General features: G+C 39.0%; 1 protein-coding gene across 3 annotated transcripts in view; it reads left to right on the top strand.

Annotated features, from left to right (window-relative positions):
• Window positions 1-26,247, top strand: part of ST18 (ST18 C2H2C-type zinc finger transcription factor) — a 108,592-nt gene that overhangs the window by 18,123 nt on the left and 64,222 nt on the right. For all 3 annotated transcript variants that reach the window (XM_042923538.1, XM_042923537.1, XM_042923539.1), the window contains exons 4-5: window positions 16,952-17,038; window positions 23,687-23,886. In XM_042923538.1, the coding sequence (XP_042779472.1) occupies window positions 16,952-17,038; window positions 23,687-23,886 (287 nt within the window). The remainder of the gene's footprint in view (window positions 1-16,951; window positions 17,039-23,686; window positions 23,887-26,247) is intronic.

The following is a 26,247-nucleotide window of genomic DNA, read 5'->3' as shown; positions in this document are numbered from 1 at the left end:
CATTGCCTACCAATGTTTGCATTTAGAATAAGTATTGTAGTTAGTAACTCATTGTAAAGGAATTTCTATTTAATGTCAGTACTCTTTAACTATTTTTATGTAGTGCCCACAACTTCTTTGGTTCCAAATTCTTAGATTCTTTCCCTCATTCTGTCCCTTTAAAGTCAAGACTGTTTAGCTAGCAAAACTCTCCCTGGCTCCTTAACTACAAACCAGCCTCCTCTGGCTGGCTTCGAATTCATTTCTCAGTCATATTTCTATCGTCAATAAGTGTCTTCCTCTACAAATATATTTTATCAAAGTATCAGACAGAAAAGTGAGGTGACTTTAATTCTGTTACTTCTCCTTTGGTCTCATTTGGTCATTTGCAGTCAGGAAGAGAAACCAGGACTGGAATAGAAATTCACATTTCTGTATTTGTATGAAGGATCAGCCAAATGAGTCCTTGGAGAGGAGTGGCCTCGTGCAACAAGTTCAGAAAGTAAAGCCACCCCTGAACATGTGATCACTTAGAAGGAATCCAAGGCTGGGGCAGCCAGGTACAGAACAGTGTAGATAAGGAAGAATGCCTTGAGCTTGGGGTTTTTAAAAAGACCCTCACCCTGGTTCTCAGCCTGAGGCACAGGAGCACATTCTCATCAGTGGGGGAGGCACTTTGGAGATGTTTCTCAAAGGTGGGGTGAGAAATGCATTCTAGGGACTTGTTTCCAACTCAGGGTCAGGGGAGTGGGCCTGTGTGAGGAAGTGATTGCAATATGTCTGTGAGGTCACACTCTCCACCACCTTTCCTGTGTGGGGGTCCCAGAGGAGACTCCGTTCTGCTAGGTCAACCCAATGAGAACAGAGAGAATTTAGACTCCAGAGCCCTCAGAGTGTTTGTGGTCATGGCTCCAGAGCTTCTGAGGACCCTGTGTCCTTATAGATGGAAGCTAACACAAAGCCTTCAGTCTCTCCTGCAGGATCGCTAAGCTCTGGGTTCCTTCAAGTAAGGACCGGCGGGTTCATTCTGCCATGATCATTTTTTTTAACGTTTTACTTTATTTGTTTTGAGACACAGAGCATGAGCAGGGGAGGGGCAGAGAGAGGGAGGGAGACACAGAATCCGAAGCAGGCTCCAGGCTCTGAGCTGTCTGCACAGAGCCCGATGTGGGGCTCGAACCCACAAGCCGTGAGATCATGACCTGAGCCGAAGTGGGAGGCTCAACCGACTGAGCCACCCAGGCTCCTCTGCCATGATCATTTTTAAAGAAACTTGGCTTCCCGACACGGCACACTTGCTGATTTCCTCTTAGTTCTTTGTATCTTCTTAGTTCTCATTGATAGTTCGTCCTCAACATCCCAGACTCTAAACACTGGGTCTCCCCAGGTGTGTCCTTGATCTTTTTTGCAGTCGATCTTTTGGTGATCTCATGCAGGCTTTTAATATACTTACACACAAATAAACCCTTTCTCCCTAAACTTCATACTCCAACTGTGTAGTCAGCATCTCCAAATGGATCCCTAATGTGTATCTCAAACTCAATAATCCCAGACCGAAGTCATGATCTTCTATAAATTGGACACACCCGCAGCCCTCCCCGTATCAGTACCTGGGAGGCACAAGAGCCCTGGAGCCATCCTTGACTTTTCCCTTCACACTCTAAATGCAACCTCTCTGAACATTCTTATGTGTTGCATTTCAAGATAAACCCACAGTGTGACCCTTTCTCCCCACCCCCACTGCTCTTTCCAGGCTCCCAAACCATCACTGTTCGCTTGAGTTACTAAAGTAACCTCCTCACCGGTTTTCTTCCCTCTGCCATTAGCAACTTGCAGTTTACTCCACAAGGCAGCCAGAATGATCTTGTTAAGGGGACACTCAGACCATGTCACCTCTCTTCTCAAAACCTTCCAATGGTTTTCCCTTTTCTGAAAGAAAAGAAAAAAATTATTACTCTGACCTGGTCTGTCTGACCTCTCCATTGTCTCTTGTATACACATGCCGTTCCCTGGATCAGACTCGCTGATGCCTCAGGCTTTTACGTGCTGTTCTCCTTGCCTAGAATGCTGTTCCTTGCATTGTTGCCAGTCTCTGTCCCTCTCTTACTTCAGGTCTTTACTCAAATGCTTCCTCGTCGGCAAGGCCTTCCCTGACCTCGGCCTTTAAAATGCCAAGCCCTCATTTCTCAGCTTTCTCTATTCTCTTTCCCTGTTTTATTTTGGGTGGGCAAAAAAAAAAAAGAAAAAAGAACACCTTTTCACATGTGGTACAATTACTTACTACCTTGTTTCTAATCTGTGTTTTTTCAAGGCATCGTTAAGTTTCCTGCAAGCAGGAATTGTGATCTTTTATTTCATTGATAATATCCCCAAATCTAGAAAGGTGCCTGACACTCGCATAAGGAGCTAATGAAAAACTTTGCCTAAATGTGTTCCAAGTGCTATAGAAAGCAATGGAATAAGACAAGAGCTCACAGTTTTTGAAATAGCCTGCGGGTCATGAAAACACAGTGTGATAGTTCCTATAGAATAGATTTATGTAAGGGAGCACGCTGGAATGAGCATCTCATCCTGGTGGGGTTTGTCCCGGGTTGGAAGGTTGAGAGGGAGTCTGCCCAGGCAACTCCAGTGGGCAGAGAGAGGGCACTCTGTAAAGATGAGTTAAATTCGACTGAGTAGCAAAGTCTTCCATCAGCCTGGTTCTTGGCCTGCTGTGGATTTGGGTGGCTGGGGGGTCAAAGGAAAAGGAATGGAAAAGAACAGAGGTTGTCCCTTGAGCCTGTATGGAGGCCAATTTCCTGTTACTTCAAACTCACTTGTATTTGCCCATCCTGAACAAGATCGCCCCATACTTTTAAAAGCAATGAAAAAAGCATGTATCCGAAGAAAGATTATACTGTAAGAGCCAAATGTCTTTATTGTTTCTGATTTTTGTGCTTAATGAGTTAAGCTTTGATAATCAGTTTATTTCTACATCTAAAAACAAGGGATGATTTCTTAGCAACACTGTAGACCTGTAGACCAAGCCTGCAAATAGGTTTTTAACCTCATGATATCTGTTAATCATGGAAGCATCCCTATAAGTACTGATTTACAAGATGGCTCCCCGAAGCCCAGCCAACCAATGTGTGGGTCAAATGGTGAAATGAGTATCCTGAGCCCTCGCGTCCCCTGAAGCACTACTGTCCAACTGGTCTGGATGAGCGAGCTGTGGCTCGGAACTGGGTTCCCAGTTGCTTTGGTGTTCTCAGAGAAGCAGTTTTGTAATACTCTGAATGAGGCTATGAATTACAAAAACAAGATTACGTGATGGAGTATTAAATTCGAATGGAGTCACTGGCAAGACGGTCACTCACTCCTGCCCCGCTGGTGAATGGAACTGTGGGGGCATCTTATGAGTGGCCCAGGGGGTCAGCCAGCCTGCTGGCTTGGGAGGCAGGAGAACCATGTGGTGACCAGGCCTGTCTGCATGGGGGCAGTCTGGGGAAGTGGCTCCTCAGAAGCTCTGGTGGTAGATAGCAAGGAAGGCACAGGCACATGTAGAAGGGGCTGGGTTACAGGAAGTGAGGTGTGGGACTTACAGCTTCATTGGTGGTTGCGTGTTTGTAAAGCAGGGACAGCCTTTCTGAGTAAGTTATTTCTGATCCAATAGGATGCTTGGCTGCTGAAACAGTTTGCAGATTTGTGTGTGTACCTACATATACCTTCACATATACACACACACGTTTATACACACACAGACACACACACATACGTTTATATACACGTAATTATACCAATATATTAAAGTAGGTGATGGCTACTAACTCAGTACTCACTTTGCTATTTTAACCCTGGTGCTTCCTTTTAAATGTTACTCCAGAACAGCAGCCTAGTTCTGTGAAATGACTCATAATATGTCCTCGTGAAGCTGGGAAGGATAAATGGGAACACTCGATGTATCAGACAGTTCTTTCTCATAGCAGAGACCTTGTGCATATCTGTAGGTTTCTAGTATGTCAGTTCAGAGGACTAAGAAAGGAACCTAGATTTATGGACCGAATATCTGCATTCAGGTAAATGTCAGGAAATAAAATTGGCATTTATGATAGGAGTCGTGAAACAGCCATGTGCTCTTAAAAAGTCATTTGTCCTAGTAGTTACTCACATTATTTGATGAAGTTCTGTCTTTGTATCTGTATTTGTGCCTGTTTGTTTCGTTTTCTCTCAGTGGGTATACCTTTGCCTCCTAGAGATGTGGCTGTGTCTCCCAGTCTTTCCCACTCTAGACTGCTCTCAGTACCTGTATTTCTGTTCATCTTTGCCGATCGAGTTGTTCCCCTCCCCCACCCCATGCTTGGTTTCCTTCCTTCCCCCTCCCAACCTTCCTGACTTCCCTGTGATCTCTTCTAGCTCATTCTCTCTCTCCTTCTCTCTCAGCTCTCCTTCTTCTCATAGTATCTGTCCTCGTGCAAATCTCTTTTCTACACGTCCACACTAGATCTACCCTACTTGAACTTGAGAGGAACATTCTTTTGAACACCGAAAGATGTCTATAATGGAAACCACAGTGGGAGTTGCCAGAAAAAAAATCAGCGACTAGTGAAAGGGTCAGCTTTGATAAACTCTGTTCTAGATGACAAAAATAACATGACTCCCCTTTTTACTACAAAATAGTACAAATATAAATAATACCTGATAAAACTATTCGCATATAAATTTCATCCAGGAATAGCGAGTTCATTACATTGCAAAGAAAAGCAGCCACTATATTAGCTTTTAATATGCAAGATATGGTTATAATTATCCATAGTACGTGAAAATATTTGATTCTGACATCAAATTTTTAAACATATATTAAGCTTTATTCTCAATAACCATTCAAAACCTACTCCGTAGAGAGAATTCATATATGCACATCTTGGGAAAAAGAAAATAAAGTGTTCATACTAGAGAACAGAAGGACACCTATACTTTATTCATTATAATACTAATTAGACCTTTGTGTTTCCTGATCTTCATTTAGAGCTCTACTAAATTAACTTGATATTACTTATGTGGCTCTGATTTGAGTGTTTCTGGGAGTGATTGACCCACAGAAACAAAGAAGCTTCAAACCCCATCACTAGTTAATGGTTTTTACTTTGTAAATAAATGAGATCATTTTCATTAATAAGGCTATGCCTGCATCACAAACATGTAGGAACTTGATATTCAATAGATTTGGGCATGGTGTACAATAGAGATAAGTTTTGATAAAGTTGTCCAAAATAAACTTTTTTTTCTCCTCTGAGTCGTCTGGCTAATTCACATGATCTTGAATTTTTTTACATAGTCATGTGTTAAATACTAATTACCTTTGTTATTTTTGTTCAAAAGTAGTTTTTTTTTGAGAGAGAGAGAGAGAGGAAGCTCAAGTGAGGGAGGGGGCAGAAGGAGAGAGAGAGAATCTCAAGCAGGCTACACAGCATGGAGCCTGATGCAGGGCTCGATCCCATGACCTGGGGATCACGACCTGAGCTTAAACCAAGAATTAGACACTCAACCAATTGAACCACCCAGGCACCCCATTTTTGTTCAAAAGTAATTTAAATTTTTTTTTTTTACATTTATTTATCTTTGAGAGACAGAGAGACAGAGCACAAGTCGGGGAGGGGCAGAGAGAGAGGGAGACACAGAATCCGAAGCAGGCTCCAGGCTCTGAGCGGGCAGCACAGAGCCTGATGTGGGGCTTGAACTCACAAACGGTGAGATCATGACCTGAGCCAAAGTCGGACGCTTAACCGACTGAGCCACCCAGGTGCTCCTGTTCAAAAGTAATTTTAAAGCAGACGTTTTCTATGTGTATTTTATAATCACTGTCACTTTCTCCTTTCTGACGTTCTGTTCAAAAATGAGAGCTGAAGTGGAATTTTGGCAGGGTCTACGTTCTATTCAGCACCCTCCATTAAAACCTGAAGTTCTCGTTCTGATTATTAAATAACTGCAATTTACTTTGAGCCCTAAGTTTTATGACAAAGTTAACTGGTTTTTTTCTTTCCTTAGAAGCATGCATGGAAGGGTTGTTTCTCTTCTAGCTGCAGAGAGCATTTGCCCGGTGCCTAGATGATCAAAGCAGACACTTCATTACCTCTAGGAAGCCCAGGCCCCATGCTACACACACATACATAACGTCTAAACATGTATAAGTAAAGTATGAATAAGGTTTAAAGTCAGGGAGAAGACGTACAGGGTGTCAGTCCTCGTGAGACATGCACCAAACAAAATAAAATGGGATATTGATTAAATGGCCAGATGATTGAAGCTTTTCTACAGACTTCACGGGGGTGATTTGAAAATAGTATGAAGATACTCGTATTTAAGATTGCTTTTTCTTTCAAGTTTGAAGTTTGGGGCTTAAAAACCATGTCCCCCAGGGAAGATCCAAGCCAGCATGGCTGGTTCTTCCCAGGAAGCAGGGCTCCCTGACATCCCAGTGTCTTGTTGGCCGAGCTTAGGCAAGTGGGAGGGGTCGGAGGTGGAGCAAAGGCACGGCCCAACCCCCCACTTCAGTGGCACCTAAGCCTTCCTGTTTAAATTTAACCATTTTTGAAAGCATTTTCTGCTAACAAGATTTCTTCTAGTAGCAAAATTGCTATATAAAATTTTATAAAACATGATGCTAGGGAAATTAAAGGAGAGTACATTTTATTTTCCTCTAAAACTAGGTTATTTGTGAATATGCCAAAGAAATGAATGTATATGGTCTTATATACTAACATAAGATACACAAATACTGTATTTTTATCCCCATTATCATGGAATTTCACAGCTCTCATTATTTTAACTTATTTTATTTTATTTTATTTTATTTTATTTTATTTTATTGGCTAGGAATAGAAGTTTCAAATAAAAGAATTCAGATTGTTGACTCATTAGTTACAATAAAAAGAGTCACTTTGAACTCAATTCTACAAATGCATTAACTTGAATTGTCACAATGCTATTCTTACTCAACCACATTTAATTTTTTTAGCAGATACGATCTATAATAAAATACTTATAGATCAATTAAGATGATGCAATAATCTTAAAGTGTTTGGTTTTTTTTAAGTAGGGCTTATTTTAAATATCTTCTCCTCAGAAAAACTATTCTGAGGGGCGCCTGGGTGGCTCCAGTCGGTTAAGCGACCAACTTCGGCTCAGGTCATGATCTCGAGGTTTATGAGTTCAAGCCCCGCATCAGCTCTGTGCTGACAGCTCTCTGTCTCTGTCTCTCCCAAAGGTAAAAAAACGTTAAAAAAGAAAAAAATATATACTATTTTGATAAGACAAACATTAACGAACTATGTGAATTTCATTTTTGTATTTCTTTAGGATTAAAATAAGATCCCTACATTCCATTTTTCTTAATATTTTTAGTTTTATACTGATATTTGGCAAAATATAAAACCACATATATTTTTTATTTTATGTACTTATAAAAGTATTTTGAAGTATTAATAAATTTAAAAAATGTTTTCATGTTTATTTATTTTTGAGAGAGAGAGACAGAGTGTGAGTGGGGGAGGGGCAGAGTGAGAGGGAGACACAGAATCCGAAGCAGGCTCCAGGCTCTGAGCTGTCAGCACAGAGCCCGACTTAGGGCTTGAACCCACAAACCGTTAAGATCATGACCTGAACTGAAGTCCGATGCTCAACCAACTGAGCCACCCAGGCACCCCGAAGTATTAATAATTTAAAATAACAGTTTGGCTTTGATGAAGCTAGATTTCCCAGCAAACAACGACGAATCTCTTTCTGTACTTAAATTCTTTCTGAATTCTTTCGGTACCCTCATCCTGAAATGCACAAACTGATCACCTCTTGCTGTCTTCAATTTCCTGATTTTATCTTATTATATCCAATTTCTTTTGGGAGAAATCTGTATAACCCATCACATTATGTTTCTGAAAAGATGAATGAACTATTTATATATTGCATGGCTAAGCTGTTGCTATACGTTAACTAAACTGTTTAGTCAATCTATAGGCAATTAAAAGAAATTTGGTGGTGCACACATTATTTACCTGAGGTACGTCATTTGCCTGTGGCTATAAGTCGCAGGAAATGTATATTTTATGTTACACCATATTCCAAAGTTTGGTGTATTGTGTTTTACTGAACGGTTGAATAGTTCTTTCTATAAAATTCTTGGGTTCGTGTGAGGATTGAATTATTTGTAAAAAGGCATGATTGTTGTGCATTCTTGAAGAGCAGAGTTTGGAACCGATTGGTTCATGACATCATGGTCGCTTGGTTAGTCTTTACGGGGACCGACTAGGATTTCTTGACTTACCTGCTACTGTCAGCTTACCTCCCGTCTCTTTCTGCCATGTTGCAAAAGCACATCCTCAGTGGTGAAGGGAACTAGAAGCAAAAGTTCACAGAGGTCAGTGAACTTCTGTTCCAAGAAGGTGGGCTAGCCACGTCGCGCGCACATTCAGCGAGTAGCTTTTTGGTGCGTCTCCTGGAGGAAGGCAGTTCCCTCGATTCGTGTTTGAACTGCTGTCATTTTTATATGCTTCCATCTGGGTGGAGTTGAAGTGTTCACCAGCACGGAGAAGCGACAGGAGGGCTTTAGGGAGATTCAAGAGTAGGTTTTTATTACTATTATTGTTGCAGTGTGGCTTTGAATGGCTTGACTATTTTATGAAAAAAACTGTTGTGGATGTTAGAAAATTAATCTATCATTCGTAAAACTTAATCTCAATTAAATGAGGCAAAAGGCATCTATTAGCTCTGGCCTTATGGGGAAAAACCTTCCTCCCTCTTGTAAACCTGATATTATCAAATAACCTTGCCCGTGGAATCAGTGTTCCATGACGGCAAACCAACCATCGGTAAATAGCAACAGCTTAGATGCTGAATTTATGACATGAGTAGTAGGAGAAGCTTAAATTATAGGTTTACTGTTGGGCACACTCTAGCTTGACATAGCTCCGTAAACATGAGCATGGCCACAAGTTTCCAAGACAGAGCTGAGAGCCGGCTCATGAATTGCAGGCACTGTCCTCAAAGAATGAACAATATCACTATAGTCTTCCTTGTGTAAAAGTAGATTTGCCATTTACAGTAGCCTTTAGGTTCTGTCGGGAATCACGAGACCCATTTCAAATGAAGATGGGATTTTCACTTTCCCACAGGGTCCTGCCTCCTGAGTTGCTAAAAGTGCAGTCAAGTAGCTATTGTAGACTATGGGTATCCATACCTCAGAGTGTTGGGGTGCAGAGTTTCAGGAAAGAAAGTGACGCTTCTTAAAAAAAAAAAAAAACCTGCAGAGAAAATATAACATTGCATCAGATGTAGCATCACATCCGGGCTAAAAATTCCTGCACATTTGCCTATATTCTTACCAGCAGTGATTTAGGCATTTAGGGTAATCTGTTCACTGTGAAAAATACAGTGGAAAAATATTGAAGACCCAATTTTCTAGTACATAACATTAAGATTCCATTTTCTTTCTTGCTTTTTTTTGTTCTTTTTAGTGAGGCTCTTAGACTTCAATAGGTAGTGTTTTAGATCACTAAAAGGAAGTTTGTCTGTTGAAACACAGGGACAGGCGAGTCGATCCTGTCTACCTCTTCTCTGAACTACTGTCTCATATATTTGCTGTGTCACTCATTTCAAACATAATTATAAATTCTCTCCTGTCAGTTATTTTTGTCTCATGTGTTTCCTTTCTCCCCGGAGTTAGATTATGAGTTCTTAACGGAGATCATGTTTCACACTTTTGCATATTTTATTCTGCTGAGCTAATAACAAGCTTCTTGAAAAAGTCACTGAAATATGCCAATTTTTTCAAATTTTAACATTAAATATATAACGAGACTCACCACGAATGGCTATCCCAATGGAGTGATGTGAAAAACATATGTCAAAACAATACACTATGTTGTCAAAGAAACTAACATGGTTTTTACTATCAGTCTTCCAAGTAGAAAGCATCAATGTTTCTTGGTTTTCTAAGTGAGTAATAATGAATTGTGCCTTCATCTTCTTGCCTCGAACGGAGCCAAGAGCAAAGCTACATACTGCAGCCAAGACCATAAATTCTCTCAGAACAAGAATTGCAAGAGAGACCGTATCCAGTTCTGTAGGTCAGGGGTGAGCTGCACACCTACCAGGGCTTTCAGCCTAGCAGGTGCCTGCCTGCAGCCCCCAGGGCTAATCTCATCAGTCCTTACCCAACATTAGACCCCCTGAGAAGCAGACCGAGACATGAATGTGCCACACAATGTTTTGTGTTTGTTTTCGGTGGGCGGGGAGGCATGTTCTTGGGAACAGCACCCGTCAGAAGAAAGGGCGGCAGGATTGCACATGGGAAGATGAATTGCAGTTCGGTTGCAACAGAAGCCTCGGCCATTTCTACTGAGAGCTCTGAGATTGCTCTTCAGAGTTCGTCCTTCCTTAAGGCCAGGGTGAATGCGGGCTGCCCCTGTGGGGATGTATTTGGAGTTACAAGTTCTCTCAGGGCACTTCTCTTGGATTCAGCTAAGAGCCATTAGAGTCCAGCACTCTCTCTAGGCGGGGGAAATGAGCACCTTAATCCTGAATTGGAGCGAGGGTAAGGGCATATCATGGCAACCACTACAGTCTACGTGCCACACTTCAGATCCACCTGCTTCACATATCAAGCTTAATTTCTATTTACTCGTCTAGTCATTCCCTTCATCCTTGTCAAGTACATCTGCTTATCTAGATGGCTTACTTGGTGGCCTGACTCAGACCTTCCTCCTTAAGGGATCTGAGCCCCTGGTCAGCATAACATTCAGATTCTCTGTGTGCTGCACATGTTGATTTGTTGCCAGGTTCGGCTAGGAAAAACCAGGAGACACCTCAGTGAATCACTTGGGCACTAAATGTATTCTTCTCTGTCGTGAAAATGTAACAGCTACCTCACTTCTCCCAATGATCAGAGTCAGTTACTCTTTCCAGGATGATGACTCTTCTTTGCCTGCTGATATCCCAGTGCAAGAAGCCCAAGTGACTGAGAGGCATTTGGGGCTTAAAATTTAACAGGACTTTTACTATGTTCCCTGATGTAAGCATTCTCCTTTTGGGGACCGAGATCATCAGACCCACAGAGTCTAGATTTGGGGTAAGGGATATATAAGTCCCTCAAGTTGGCCGCTGGAAGTCACGGTACACCGAGCCACTCCTAATCTACCTCATAGCTCTTGGACCCATATATTCAAACTATCAAGGACATAACACTATGCAATAATCATTAAAACTGCATATTGCCAGGGGCACCTGTGTGGCTCAGTCAGTTAGGTGGCTGACTCTTGATTTCATGATCTGACTGTTTGTGAGTTTGAGCCCTGTGTTGGGCTCTGCACCGACAGTGCAAATTCTCTCTCTCCCGCCCTTGCTGCCCCCCCCAAAAATAAATAAACAAACATTTTTAAAAAGTGCATATTTCCAGTGGACAAGCTTACCCTGGCCTGATGCTCCCCCCGGCCCTAAACCCAGTGGGTGTTGTACCGTGACCCAGTGCTTGTACACAGGCGACACAGGGGACATCCCTTGAATGCCTGGCTTTGTGTGAGGGCTTGTGTTTCTCAGTGTCAAGAGGCTGAAACATTGTAGAGATAATTCTTGGCAGGCTACCATATTCAGGGCCCTGAACAGACAGGCAGACACTCCCTCAGTCTTCCTACAACCACCCCTTGAAGCCTGGGAAAGGTAGCTGTTCACCTAATACATAGAAATAAACACAGAGTCAAGCAAAATGAAGAAACAGAAGACTATGCTCCAAACAAAAGAACAAGATAATATCCCAGAAAAACAAAACAAACAAAGCCACAACACACACACACACACACACACACACACACACACAACCTTTAATGGAAGATAAGTAATTTACCTAATAAAGAATTCAAAGTAATGCTCATTAAGATGCTCACTAATCTTAGGAGAATAGATGGACACAGAGAGAACTTCAACAGAGTAATAGAAGCTATAAGAAAGAACCAAACTGAAGCCACAGACTGAAGAATACAATAACTGAACTGAAAAATACGCTAGAGGGGTTCAACAGCAGACTAGGTGAAACAGAAGAAAGGATCAGCGACCTGGAAGACATGGCAGTGGAACTCACCCAAACAGAGCAACAAAGAGAAAAAAGAATTTTAAAAGGTGAAAATAAGGGACTTTTGGGACAACATCTGTTAGAAAAGCATTCACTTATATGGTTATCAAAAGGAGAGAGAAAAAAGAAATATTTGAAGAAATTATTTGAAGAATATTTGAACATTATTTGAAGAAATAATGGCTGAAAACATCCCTAACCTGGGGAAGGAAACAAACAGATCCAGCAACTCCACAGAATTTCAAATAAGATGAATCCAGGGATCCACCTCAAGATACATCATAATTAAAGTGTCAAAGATTAAAGACAAAATCTTAAAACAGCAAGAGAAAAACAACTTGTTATGTACAAAGAAACCCATAAAACTATGAGCAGATTTTTCACCGGAAACTTTGTAGTCCAGGAAGAGGTATCATGATATGTTAGCAATGCTGAAAACAAAAACTTGCAACCAAGGATATTATACTTGTAAGGTTATCATTCAAAATTGAACGAGAGATACAGTGTTTTCCAGACAAGTGAAAACCAAAGTAGTTCATCACCATTAAACTTGCCATACAAGAAATGTTAAACGGACTTATTTAAGCTGAAAGAAAAGGTACTAATTAGTAACAAGAAAATGTATGGAAGTAAAAGCTCACTGGTAAAGGTAAATATATAGTTAATTCAGTAATTACTTATAAAGCTACTATGAAAGTTAAAAGACAAGAGTGGTAAAAAAAAAGTAACTATAAATGTAAAAATTAAGAAATAGACAAAATAAAAAGATGAAATGTGACATCAAAAATACAAAATGTGGGAGTGGGGAATAAAAATGTAGTTTTAGAATTGTTCAAACTTTTCTTGCTATTGACTTAAAATAGACCAGTATATACAGGCTGATATATGCAAGCATCATGGTAACCACAAAGCAAAAACCTATAGTAGATAAACAAAAAATAATGAGACTGCAATCTAAAAATAACACCAAAGAAAGGAATCAAACCACAATGAAAGAAAGCAAGAGAAAAAGAAAGAAACAGACAGAAACTACAAAAACAGCTGGAAAACAATGAACAAAATGGCAGTAAGTACCTACCTATCTATAATTACTTTTAATGTCAATGGATAAATACTCCAATCAAAAGACAAAGAGTGGCTGAATGGATAAAAAACAAGACCCATCTCTTCGCTGCCTACAAGAGACTTACCTCAGATGTAAGAAAACACCCAGACTGAAAGTGAAGTGTTGGAAAAAGATGTTTTATGCAGATGGAAACCAAGAAAAAAAAGTTGGGGTAGCTATACTTATTTCAGACAAAATAGACTTAAAAACAAAGACTGTAATAAAAGATAAGCAGGGGATGCAGCAAGAAAATGTAACATTTATAAATGTTTATACATCATGCATAGGAGCACCTAAATATGCAAATCAAATATTAACAGACCTAAAAAGAGAAATCAATGACAATACAATAGTAGTAGGGGACTTTACCACCCTACTTACATCAATAGAGATAGGTCATCCAGACAGAAAATCAAGAAGGAAATACTGACACATTAGACCAGATAGATTAAACAGAACATTCCATCCGACAGCAGCAGAATACACATTCTTATCAAGTGCACATGGAATATTCTTCAGGATTGATCATATGTTAGGCCACAGAATAACTCCACATAAATTTAAGAAGATGGAAATCATATCAAGCATCTTTTCAAACCACAATGGTGTGAAACTGAAAATCAATCATGGAAAATAAACTGGGAAAAATCACAAATATGTGGAGATTAAACAACATGCTACTAAATAACCAAAGGTTCAATGAAGAAATCAAAGGAGAAATAAAAAAAATACCTAGACAAATGAAAATGAAAATACATCATACCAAAATATATGGGATGAAGCAAAGGCAGTTTTAAGATGGAAATTCATTGCAATCCAAGCCTACATCAAGAAACAAGAAAAATCTTAAGTAAACAATTTAACTTTACACTCAAAATCTCAAATAAACTAACTTTACAGCAAAAGGAATGAGAAAAAGAGGAAACAAATGAAGCCCAAAGTCAAAGAAAAGAAGGAAGGAAATAATAAAGATCAGAGCAGAAATAAATGGAATAGACAGCAAAAAGATGATAGAAAATATCATTGAAACTAAGAGCTGGTTCTTTGAAAAGATAAACAAAATTAATAATCTCCTAGCTAGACTTAATAAGAAAAAAAGAGAGGACTCAAATAAGTAATGTCAGAGGTGAAAGAAGGGAAGTTACAACTGATACCAAAGAAATACAAAGGATCGTAAGAGACTGCTATGAACGATAATATGCCAACAAATGACAACCTAGAAGAAATGGATAAATTTTTAGAAACATAAAATCTTCCAAGACTGATTAATGAAGAAATAGAAAATTTGAATAGACCAATTTTCAGGGATATGGAAGCAGTAATCTAAACCTCCCAACAAAACAAAAGTCCAATCCCAGATGACTTCACTGGCGAGTTCTACCAAATATTCAAAGAAGATTCAATAGTTATTCTTCCCAAATTTTTCAAAATGTTGAAGAGGAGGGAGTATTTCCAAACCCATTTCACAAGGTCAGCATCACCTGGCTACAAAAAAGCAGAAAAGGATGCACAAAAAAGAAAATTACAGGCAAATATCCATGATAAACACAGATGCAAAAATCCTCAACAAATATTAGCAAACTGAATTCAACAATACAGGAAAAAGATTGTGTACTGTGATCAAGTGGACTATATTTCTGGGATGCAAGGATGGCTTATCATCCACAAATAAATCAGTGTGACACACTATGTTAACAAAATGAGGGGTAAAAAATGTTATGATCATTTCAATCAATGCATAAAAAGCATTGAAAAAATTTAACATCCATTAATGCTAAAAATGCTCAACAAAGCAGGCACAGGAGGAATGTACTTCAAACAATAAAGGCCATATATAACAAGTACACAACTAACATTATACTCAATGGTGAAAAACTGAGAACTTTTCCTTTAAGATCAGGAACAGGGCAAGATGTCTACTCTCAACACTTTTATTTAATATAGTGGTGGAGGTCTTAGCCACAGCAATCAAACAAGAGAAATAAATAAAAAGCATCCAAATTGATAAGGAAGAAGTTAAACTGTCACTATTTTCAGATGACATGATACTATACATAGAAGACTTTTCTAAAGCCTTCACCAAAAAACTTAGAACCAATAAACAAATTCAGTGAAGTTGCAGGATACAAAATCAACATACAAAAATCTGTTGTGTTTTTATACACTAACAACAAACTATCAGAAAGAAATTTAAAAAACATCCTTACAATTGTATTAAAAAGTATGTAGGAATAAATTTAACCAAGGAGGTGGTACATCTGTCCTCTAAAACTACAAGACATTGATGAAATAACTTGAGGAAGACACAAATAAATGGAAAGATATTCCATGCTCATGAATTGAAAGAATTAATATTGTTAAAATGTCCATATAACCCAAAGCACTCTACAGATTCAGAGTAATCCCTATCAAAATGCTAATGACATTTTCCCCACAGAAATAGAAAAAAAATCCTAAAATTTATATGAAACCACAAAAGATTCTGAATAGCCAAAGCAATCTTGATAAAGAAGAATAAAGGTGGAGGCATCACACTCCCTGATTTCAAACTATATTACAATGCTGTAATAAAACAGTATGGTATTGGCATAAAAATAGAAACATTCATCAATGGGACAGAATGTAAAGATCATAAATAACCCCCCCACACACCCACACACACACATATATATATATATGGTGAGTTAATTTATGACAGAGGAGGCAATAATATGCCATGGAAAAAGATCAGTCTCTTCAACACATAGTGTTGGGCAAACTGGACAGCTACATGCAAAAGAATGAAAGTGGACCACTATCTAATACCATACACACTAATTTAAAATGGATTAAAGATTTGGATATATGACCAGTACCCACAAAACTCCTAGAAGAAAACATAGGCAGTAAGATCCTTGGCATTTCTCTTGGTGATATTTTTTGGATCTGACTCCAAAGCCAATGGCAACGAGAAGAAAATAAACAAATAGCACTACATCAAACTAAAAAGCTTCTGTACAGTGGAGGAAATCCTTAGGAAAACATAAAGGCAACATCTTCAATGGAAGAAGATATTTGCAAATCATATATCTGCTCAGGGATTAATATCCAAGATATATCAAGATCTACAACTCAATAACAACAACAAAACGCAAACCATCTGATTAAAAATGAGCAGAGATCTGAATACACATTTTTCCAAAGATATGTAGTTTGTCAACAGACATATGAAAATATGTTCAACATCACTCATCATCAGTAAAATAAAATCAGAATCACATTGAGATATCATCTTATACCCACCAGGATGGCTGTTATCAAAAAGACACAAAATAACAAGGCTGGTGAGGATGTGGAGAAAAGTGAATGTTTGTGTACTCTTGGGAATATAAATTCGTGGAGCCCCTATGGAAAACAGAAAGGAGATTTCTCAAAAAAGAATAATTTCAAAAAACCTGTCATATATTCCAACAATTCCACTTCTGGGTACTTATTTGAAGAAAACAAAAAAAATTATTTGAAAAGATATATGCACCTCTATATTCATTGCAACATTATTCACAGTAGCTCAGATATGGAAACAAAGTGTCTGTCAGTGAATGAATGGATAAAGATGTCACACACACACACACACACACACACACACACACACACACACACTGGAATACTACTCAGCCATAAAAAAGAATAAAATCTTGTATTTGTAACAACATGGATGGACTTTGAGGGTATTATGCTTAAGTGAAATAAGTCAGATGAAGAAAAACAAATGCCATATGATTTCATCTTGGCAGGGTATCACCTCCAAAGGTAGCATCTCAGCTATGCCTTCAAGAAGCCATTGTATCACTCCATCAGGCCAGCAATTTCTGCGATGTGTGGTAAGTAATAATAACATGTATCCAATTATTTTGTTCCCATAGTCATCTTCCTAACAGGATCCTGTGGTCCAATGAGATGTATGAAAATTTCTTGTGTGGAACAAACATTCCGTAAGCCCTCAGAGAGTGGTGCTATGAGGCTCTGAAGGCAAGAAAAACAAGTCCATTTCCAAAATATGTGTCAATTCCAGTCAAGTTAAATTGCTGCCCCTTCCAGAATGAAAAGGGCCCACTGGCTGGTTAGTCTTCTCAAAGGATGGTGTCATACTGGGCACATGCCATTTATTTCTTTTGCTGACACACAGGACATTGGGCTGTGAGAGTAGCTAATTCAGTCTTGGTGGGAATCCATGTTTTCGGTATATTCAATGCCTCCTCCCCTGCCCCTGAATCTACTTCATTAATGACTCCATTGCAACAGCATCTGAAAGCTAAAGAAAGAGCCTGGCTGATGTCTGACAAGGCCATGTCTGGGTGGTGGTTTAATGCTCATTCCCTGGTATGTGCTATATGGTGGGTGTCATTGCATAAGACAAAGGCCTTCAAATTTCATCCTAACTTTCATAACTGCATTCACATGCCTTTTCCTCAGACCTTCTTGTCCCTGATTTTCCAGCTAAACCATTCATCTCTGTCCCTGCCTGACTAACTAAACTATTCGCTTTGCCTATGGGCACCTATATTTCCTTTCCTTGGCAACTTTTCTCTTCATGCAAAGTGGAGGGCCAGCTGCATCCCTGCCCTGTCCTGTAGCTCTGCCCACTGGGAAGTTTCTTCTCTCTGTCCTTTCAGAGCCACCCTTACATGATGACCTGCGGCCTGTTTTCCAATTGCCCTCAGATGCTGAGCCAACTCATTTATAAATCAAGTTCATCCTTTTTCTCCCTTTGTGTCTGATATTCAAGACCCCTATGTGTGGCTCATCTGTGGCTGTTGAGGGTGAGGTACTGCCACCATAGTGGTGGATGTTATGGAATCTGATCGCTGATCTTGCTTGTTTCCTCTAGACTTGCCTCAGCCTAATGGTGGGCATTCCATGACTTCTATGCCTGCTTGACATCATGACTTGGTAGATCTAACAGAAACTAGTTGACGATGGCCATCTCTGGCTTCAAGTTTAGGGATTCTATCTCTGCCAGTGCTGTTTTTTGAGAATTTCTAATTCTTTGCTGCAATGTTGTGGCCCTCCTCCAGAGACCTGTGGATCTATGTTGTGATTCTTCCATTAGGTTGTCATTTTCTTATTTATTTGCAAGAAATATTTACATATTCTGTATGTAAAGTTTTTTTTTTTTTTTAAGTAAAGATGAATTGCAAATACCTTCTCCCATTCAATGGATTGCTTTTTCTACTCTCTTCTTAGTCTTTTAAATCCATAATTCTTCTGGGATTGTTTGCTGTATATGATATAACGTAGAAGTCAAGACATTTTTTTTCAGATAGATATCGAGTTGACTCAGTGCCATTCACTGAGGAAACAACCCTTTTCTCAACAATACCTTTGTCAAAAATTGACCATATATGTGTGAACCTATTGCTGAACCCCGTGGATAGAATATCTGTTGTGTTACATTGGTCTATTTGTTTATGCTTGCATCACAACACCCTATGTCAAGTACTAGAGATTTATGATAAATTTTGACATTTAAAACTGTAAGTCTTTCAACTTTGTTGCTTTCTTCAAGATGGTGTATGTTGTTCTTAGTTCTTTTCATTTTCATAGAAATTTTACAATTAACTTGTTAATTTCTATTTTTTAAGTTTATTTATTTATTTATTTATTTATTTATTTATTTAGAGAGATAACAATTGTGAGCAGGGGAGGGGCAGAGAGAGAGGAAGAGAGAATCCTAAGCAGGCTCCATACTGTGAACGCAGAGCTCCATGCGGGGCTCGATCTCACAAACCATGACATCATGACCTGAGCCGTGACCAAGAGTTGGATGTTTAACCCACTGGGCCACTCAGGTGCCCCTTAACTTGTTACTTTCTAAAAAAAAAAAATTACTCTTGGGACTTTGAGATTTCATTGAATCTAATAGATAAAATTGGGGAGAATTGAAATCTTCCAACACTGAGTTTTTAATTTCATGCACATCTTATATTTCTCTGTTTAGTTCTTTAGTTTTCTTTAAATGTTGTTTTGTGTAAGTTTTATGCATCTTTTTTTAGATTTATCCCTAAGTATTTTATATTTCTATGCATTATAAATGGTTTCATTTTTTAACTTTTTTTCTAATTAATTTTTTTTTTTTGAGGGAGAGGTAGAGAGTGGGGGAGAAGGGAAGAGGGAGAAAGAATCTTAAGCAGGCTACACGCTCAGCACAGAGCCTGATGTGGGGCTTGATCCCACGACCCTGGATCATGACCTGAGCTGAGACACTCAACCAACTGAACCCCCAGACCCTCCCTCTAATTTTTTATTGATGGTTTATAGAAGCTCAAATAATTTGTAATGACTTCATTAAATTTGCTTTCTTATTTTGATATTTTATCTGTAGATTCATTTGGATTTTCCTTAAATAAAAGGATGTCTCTGAAAATAATAATTTAATTTTTTTCCTTTTTCAATCATCATACTGTTGTTTTTTTTCTGAATCATCCTTAATTCAAATTTATACTCCTTGGTTCCTTTCCACAAGTCTGTGGTGTTCTTCCTAGTTAAAAGAAATCCACAGGAATACCTATTATGAATATTCCATAGAAATGGAACCTATAAATAATTTCCATAGGCTCAGGGATTCATAACTTTCATTGATTTTTGTATTTTATTTTTTGAGGGGAGTGTACTCAGAATAGATCTATTACTGAACCTGCATTTTTTAATTTGTTACATGTCTCCTTGTAACTTGCATTGAGAATTTATGACTGGAAAATAAGCTGGAAAACTGTAGAACCCAAATTAGAACAATTTGGACAACCCAATTAGAACAAAATTTCTAATTTGTTGTACTCTTCTTTGAAATCTGAAAGATCAATGGATGTGACTTCTAAACATACTTCCAGCCCTGAGTCTATCATTAAAGTTATCTAATTGTTGTTTTTCTCAATCATTGTTTTGAATGAAATTTCAGCCGTATGTTGTCATCAAAGGGAATGCCATTTCAAATTAGACTCTGAGTTTCTAAATGGAAGCATTTCTCAAATATGTAACCAAAAATTTCTCCCAAGTAAACATACAGATCTTTTAAAGATATTTTAGTAAGGTCAAAACCACAGATATGAAAATGTGATGTTGAAAGGTATTTGGTGCATTGATAAAGTTCCCTCGAGGACTGTGGATGTTTAAAGCAACAGTTTGATTGAATAGAACAATAAATGCAGGGCTGAGTGTATTTTTTCTCTTTCTTTCTCATCTACTAGAAAAATATAGATAATAGAGCTCATTTATTTCCTTAACATTTCAGAGCTCCGCAGATGGGAAAACACAACCCAGTGGAAATTATTTCTGGCAACCTTGAGAAGATATGTTAGCATTTTGTGGCATTTCTTTCAGTGACATGTAAAGCATGGCTTTCCCTCATTGCAGTGTCACAGTGAAGTGTCACAATAAAGCCAAAATAGTGTGCCCTCAGGGAAAACTAGGGAAAGGGACCATTTTCCATGCACACACAAAGGGTAATATTTGTTATAAAGCCTTTCATTTTAGCTCCAAATGCTGCCTGGGCCATGGCTACTTTGCAATGGAGAAATGCACAGAATGTGAGATTTAAAGCAAATGTTATGTATAAATCTCGTGTAATTTATGTAAATATAAATAATATGTAAAAAATTAGAATGCATTTACGGACATACAAGCATGCATAAATCTATGCAGTATGCTAGGGAGAGAGTTTGTGATGTCGCATTGTGACAGCATCAGTCTCATGTTGATGGAGTCCAAGGAGCACTGAGCAGGGAGTCAGAACAGTTCTATCTTAACCTATTTTAGTCAGTAACAGCACAGATGTTATCTTCTCTATCCACCACATGTGATATAGAAATTATTATCCCTATTCGAGGGATAAGGAATTTGATGTTCCAAAAAATACAATTATTTTTTCCAGGTTACACAGATAATATTCTTTAAGGAACTTCCTACACACTATCAAACACAATCATTTATTTTAAGCTAAATTTGTACTTTCAGTAAAACCTTACATAGCCCCTTCATCCTTGCACAGTTAGTATTTGGACCTAAACACTGAACTTGAGTTTTATTACCATTAAATGTCATCTCATTAGGTTCACCCTACAACTCCAGACTATGGACACTTTGGGGATCTTAATTACATTTTGCAACATGATTTTCATTGCTGCAACTCAGTACTATCTCCAGATCTGACGAGCGTCCTACATACCTGCATCTAAATCATTGGGCAAAGCCCTGTGATAGCTTCCTTCCAGTTAGAGACGTGGCTGGTTGACTCAGGTATAACTTCACCCAGTTGCCAAATGCATATGGAAATTAGCAACTTCATTGTTTTAATCTGGCAACACATAGGAGAAAACCCAGCAGCCTGGGATTCAAATATCAGCCACACCATTGACCAGATATGTGATTTTAAGAACGATACTTGTCTTTATAAGTCAATTTGGATAACAGTGTTAATGACACAAAGTTTGTAAGGATTGTCCAAGTAATAGATGGTCAGCCTCATTCATCAACCATCAAAGAAAGAAATGACAGTTTCCTCATCAACCAGTTAGTAAACCAGCCCCGCCACCCAGGTCTTATTGATCAGTGTTTCCTGCCACTGACAAATCTTTGTTTTGATAAACTTTCTTGGCCTTTTCCCTGGCACAGATGGTATGCTTAAAGTGGTTTTTAGAATCCGCTTTCTTTCCCTGCTTTAATACCTGAATGACATTTGCCAGGAGCAAATTTCTATTTCATTTTCTATGCATCTTCCTGGTTTGAGATAATAGTTTAGTGGTCTGGTATATTTTCTGAGCATCTTTAATGGAAGTTCACTCGACTCAGGACACTTTAACTCGTTTGGGGAAGTTCTTGAACTCTCCTCCCATACCTAGGAAACGTACCCGTTTTGCTAAGTTTCTCTGTCCCCCTTCCTTCCCAGGTCAGTCTCCTTGACGAAGCAAACTCGTGTAAGGGTAGTTCTGCTTCTTTTTGCACATTCCCATTACCTCCCCACGTTGTAGACTTTTCCTTGAGAAACCAGCAGATTTAGGCCCTGTAGGTTTCCACTTTCTGCAGTCTCCATATGAATGCTATATATCCACCACCATATAAAGGCAGGTTTTTGCTACCATAGTCATCTGATTATATTCCCTCTTGCTCCATCATCTGTACAGGGTCGCTTTAAATTTGGGCTCATCAGAGAGATTTTGCAAAGGGAAATTAGTTTATTTGGGAAGGTCACTGTTCTCTTCTGGAGGATAATTTTCAATCATCCACTTTTTAATCTTTTTTTTTTTTTTGAAAGATTTCTAACCCTCTCGGATTATCTCTCTTTCTATATTCCTTTTTTCCTGGAAGGAATAGCCTTTTTTTTCTCCCTCTGAAGTTTTTTAAATCTACTGTTCTAAGTTCAAGAATTCAGGTACAGCTATAATCAAATAATTTTTGTGAACGGGGCCACTGTCTTTGCATTGATGCTCCTAAGAGAACAATTCAAGTCCTTTATCTACTTGATAATATTACTGAGTATTCAGTAATTTTTTTGTGATGGAGTAAGTAATATCTTATTACTCTAAGATTCTCTGTTCTGGATCTTTGCTTCTAAAGCTTTGTGCTTTTCTTCAAAGAGCATTTAATAAATATCTCTCACAGACTCACTGTGGGCTAAACCCTCTGGTCTTCCTGGATCTTGCCAAGAGAATGTTTGTCTTAACTTCAGCACATAGAGTGATCTGCATTAATTCTGAGTGAGCTATAGGTAGGAAATCTGTTTTGAAAGGGCCGCCCTCAGGAGCATTTCCAAATAAAATCATACGAGGACAAGAATAGGGATAAACTGTTGTCCATTTTTGTGAAATCCAATCTTATGTCTCCTCCTTTTATTTGTTTGTTCTGTGTGCCAAATGGGTGAAAATCAAAAGGCAGAGTGCCAGGTAGCATCTTTCCACCTTTTTTTATTTTTTCATTTTTTTATTTGTGACTGGAGATGGGTTGACAGAGTGTTCCTAGCTTACCCCTCCCTTTATGCTTTTTCCTTTCAGGTCAAAGCTCAGGATGTGGCATCTCAAGTTTGGTGCACAACTGCGGGAGAGATAAGCAGTTTGGGTAGCAAACAGCTATTCGAAAAACCTTGTGGTTTATCCATACTGGACACGTTTTGTGTGTGTGTGTGTCTGGTGGTATATTTTTCACATTAGCTGTTTCTTAGCATTAGCAAACCAGTACAAATCTTGTTCCATCCCTCCCTGGGTATTTAATGTAGTGCCAAGCAAAGCACAGATTAACATATGCTTACTCAGGATTAAGGATGATTTTTTTTTTTTTTAAACTCTTCTGATAGGCAGTAAAATAGAATCCACACAGTTCAGTAGAGTCAATGGATGGGCTGTTTTCATTAGTGCCAACAACTAACCCTAAACCTTTGGTCCCAGGCGTCCACAGGCTTTGGGTTGCACTTCATGGAAATCAGATGGCAAGTAGCAGTAAAGTCTTTTCTCCATGTTCTTAATTTGCCTCAATCACTACAGTGCTGCGTACGATTGTTCCATGGCGAAGAAGAGGAGAGCTGCAGAGCAGGCTTTGGGCGTCCCAGTCAACAAGAGAAAATCCCTGCTAATGAAGCCCCGACACTACAGCCCAAACGTGGACTGCAGAGAAGAATGTGACGACAGGACCGAGGCGGAGGAGGAAGATGGCCTCCCGGAAGCCAGCGATCACACCGCCTCAGGTAGCAAGCAGGAGTGGCCCAAACTTTGTCTACTCCCTGGCACCAAAGACCCAGTCTTAACTTATGTAGAACATAGTCTGTGTGGCTGTAAAGGCAGATTCCCGTTTGGAAGCAAAAGCAAACCTTGCTTTCACTCAGCATCCATTTACTGAGAGCCGATGTTTTTCAGTCAGTAACTGTGGAGAGTCTAAATACAAGCCACGGAGAGTCCTTGCCCCGAGTCCATTTTCAAAAGTATAGAATTGGACTGTGCCTCTTTTTGAAGAAAATAAAAGATACTAAGCCTTAAAGAGAACCTCGACCCCCTAATAGGACGGATGTCTATCCCTGAAAGAACCCTTAAAAATAAAAGGGCAGACATATTTAAGCTTAAGGTATCTAAGATAGGACATATATAAATAAAGCATTTACTTCTTTTGTTTTATAAACATGCAGAGTATTATTTAGCCACTACCCCCCCCCCCAAATATATTTGGTAATAACACAGACTAATTCCGGTGGCCTGTGACCGTAATATTTTTACCATTCTAAAAATAAGTACTTACATCAATGGACTTAGCAGAAGGGACCTAAAGTTGGCCGTCCAGGGTCTCCTTCAGTGGGAAAATGTATCACTGTGCCCATTAGTTCAGAAATAAATAATTTTCATTTATCTTTAGGCATGCATTATATTTCGTGAATTTGACTCTTCACTCACTCACGACATGCTGTTTGCATGCTAAGTGATATGTAGTTACTATTTTGAAATTTTGGGATGTGTTTCTCCCCAGTTCACAGTTGCTTCTATTCGGCCCATGGCACTCACAGCACCTCCAGGAGCTGGACCACCACCAACCACTTTATGCATGAGGCTGAAATCGAAGGACACACAACATATCTCAAAAATCTATGAAAAAAAATAAATGGAAATCTAAAGCTTGACTGGTTAGAAAATGAAATGAGGTGTACATATATTCTACGAAATACGTCTTTTCCGAATGGGACTTTTTAAGGAATCAAAATGCACTCAATAAGATGTTATTTGAAAAGAAGTATGTATTATACAAGCCAAAGGCAGTGAGTTCTTAGATCATAAATATCTGTTATTGAAAGAGTCATAGTAATAGTGATAGGTATTACTAGAAAAGATGTAAAAGCGTACTGACTGAATGAACACAAATGTCAGGTCACAACCATCAGATCTTCGGTAATTTGGGCTTGTGAGTAGTTTGAGATTTTGCAGTTAAAACAAAGTTGTATTCTGATTTGACAGTGTTTAAGTAAATGTCCCGGCTTTTCTGTAGTTAGCATATGGCTTACAGCCTCATCGGTCATCTGTAAATTACAATCATCCTTGACTATTTGTTTCCTTGAGCTGGTCAGTTTTTCGTTGATTTATGAAAATTGTGGGGTGAATCCGGTATTAGGGAAGGTCCTTGGATCGATGTGGTTAGACTTGAGGCATAATTCATCTGGCTGACATTAATTCACCGAGTATTTTTTTAATGGGCATCTTTTCCACCAACCCATTCTTGTAAGTACCATGAGGACAGGACTGGTCTGCCCACTGACTTCCTGCCTTTCACGTCAGTCACATGATTATCATAGATGCGTAATACCAGCCAAGAAGATGTACTGTCAGAATGTTCTCAGTGAAACATTCAGTTACAAGCATTGATGGACATCTATTTGCAGGTTCCCAAATGTTATCTATTTTTATATTTAGCACTCGAAGCACTACTAGTAATGAATATGCTGAAATTATAGTGGTGGTGGCCATTATTTTTGCATTCTTAATATATTCCAGGCACATAAATTACATCACTTAATCTACCCAACAATGACATGAGGTACGCATGATTATGGTCATGATTTTACAGATGAGATCACTGAAGACCAAAGAGATTTAATGCTTAAGGTAATGCAGCTCATAGGTGTTGAAAAGAAGATAATTAGGACACAACTGAAGGATAAGCAAAATAATTATTTCCCAGCTAACCGTGCTCCATAATCCAATTCTCCCATGCTCTGACTACCTCCAGAAAGTAGACAGGGCAGCATTTTACAACATCAAATCACAAAGTCACATTTCCAGAAATGACAGGTCACAGATGCTCCTATCCTGGCTGAAAGAGCAAAACCCTCCGTTGGCTTCAGTCTATGAGCCCGTCACCCCCTCTCGCCAGAAGGAAAGAGAGCTGAGTTAGGGCGCAAGTCAACATCGGGGCTTTCCACCTGTCCTCTCCTTTACTCCGGGTACCCCAAGGTCTTTACCTGTCCAGGGGTGTGCCCAATTGTGTCTTCAGCAGGCAGTTCAGACGACAAAGAGAGGGAGCAGGGCTCAGGAAGGCTAAGGTCCTAAGCTTGAATTCATTTAATGGC

The sequence above is a fragment of the Panthera leo genome, chromosome F2 (genome assembly GCF_018350215.1).
Source record: "Panthera leo isolate Ple1 chromosome F2, P.leo_Ple1_pat1.1, whole genome shotgun sequence".
NCBI lineage: Eukaryota > Metazoa > Chordata > Mammalia > Carnivora > Felidae > Panthera > Panthera leo.
Note: the sequence above shows the minus strand (reverse complement) of the source record. Positions and strands in the feature narration are given on the sequence as shown.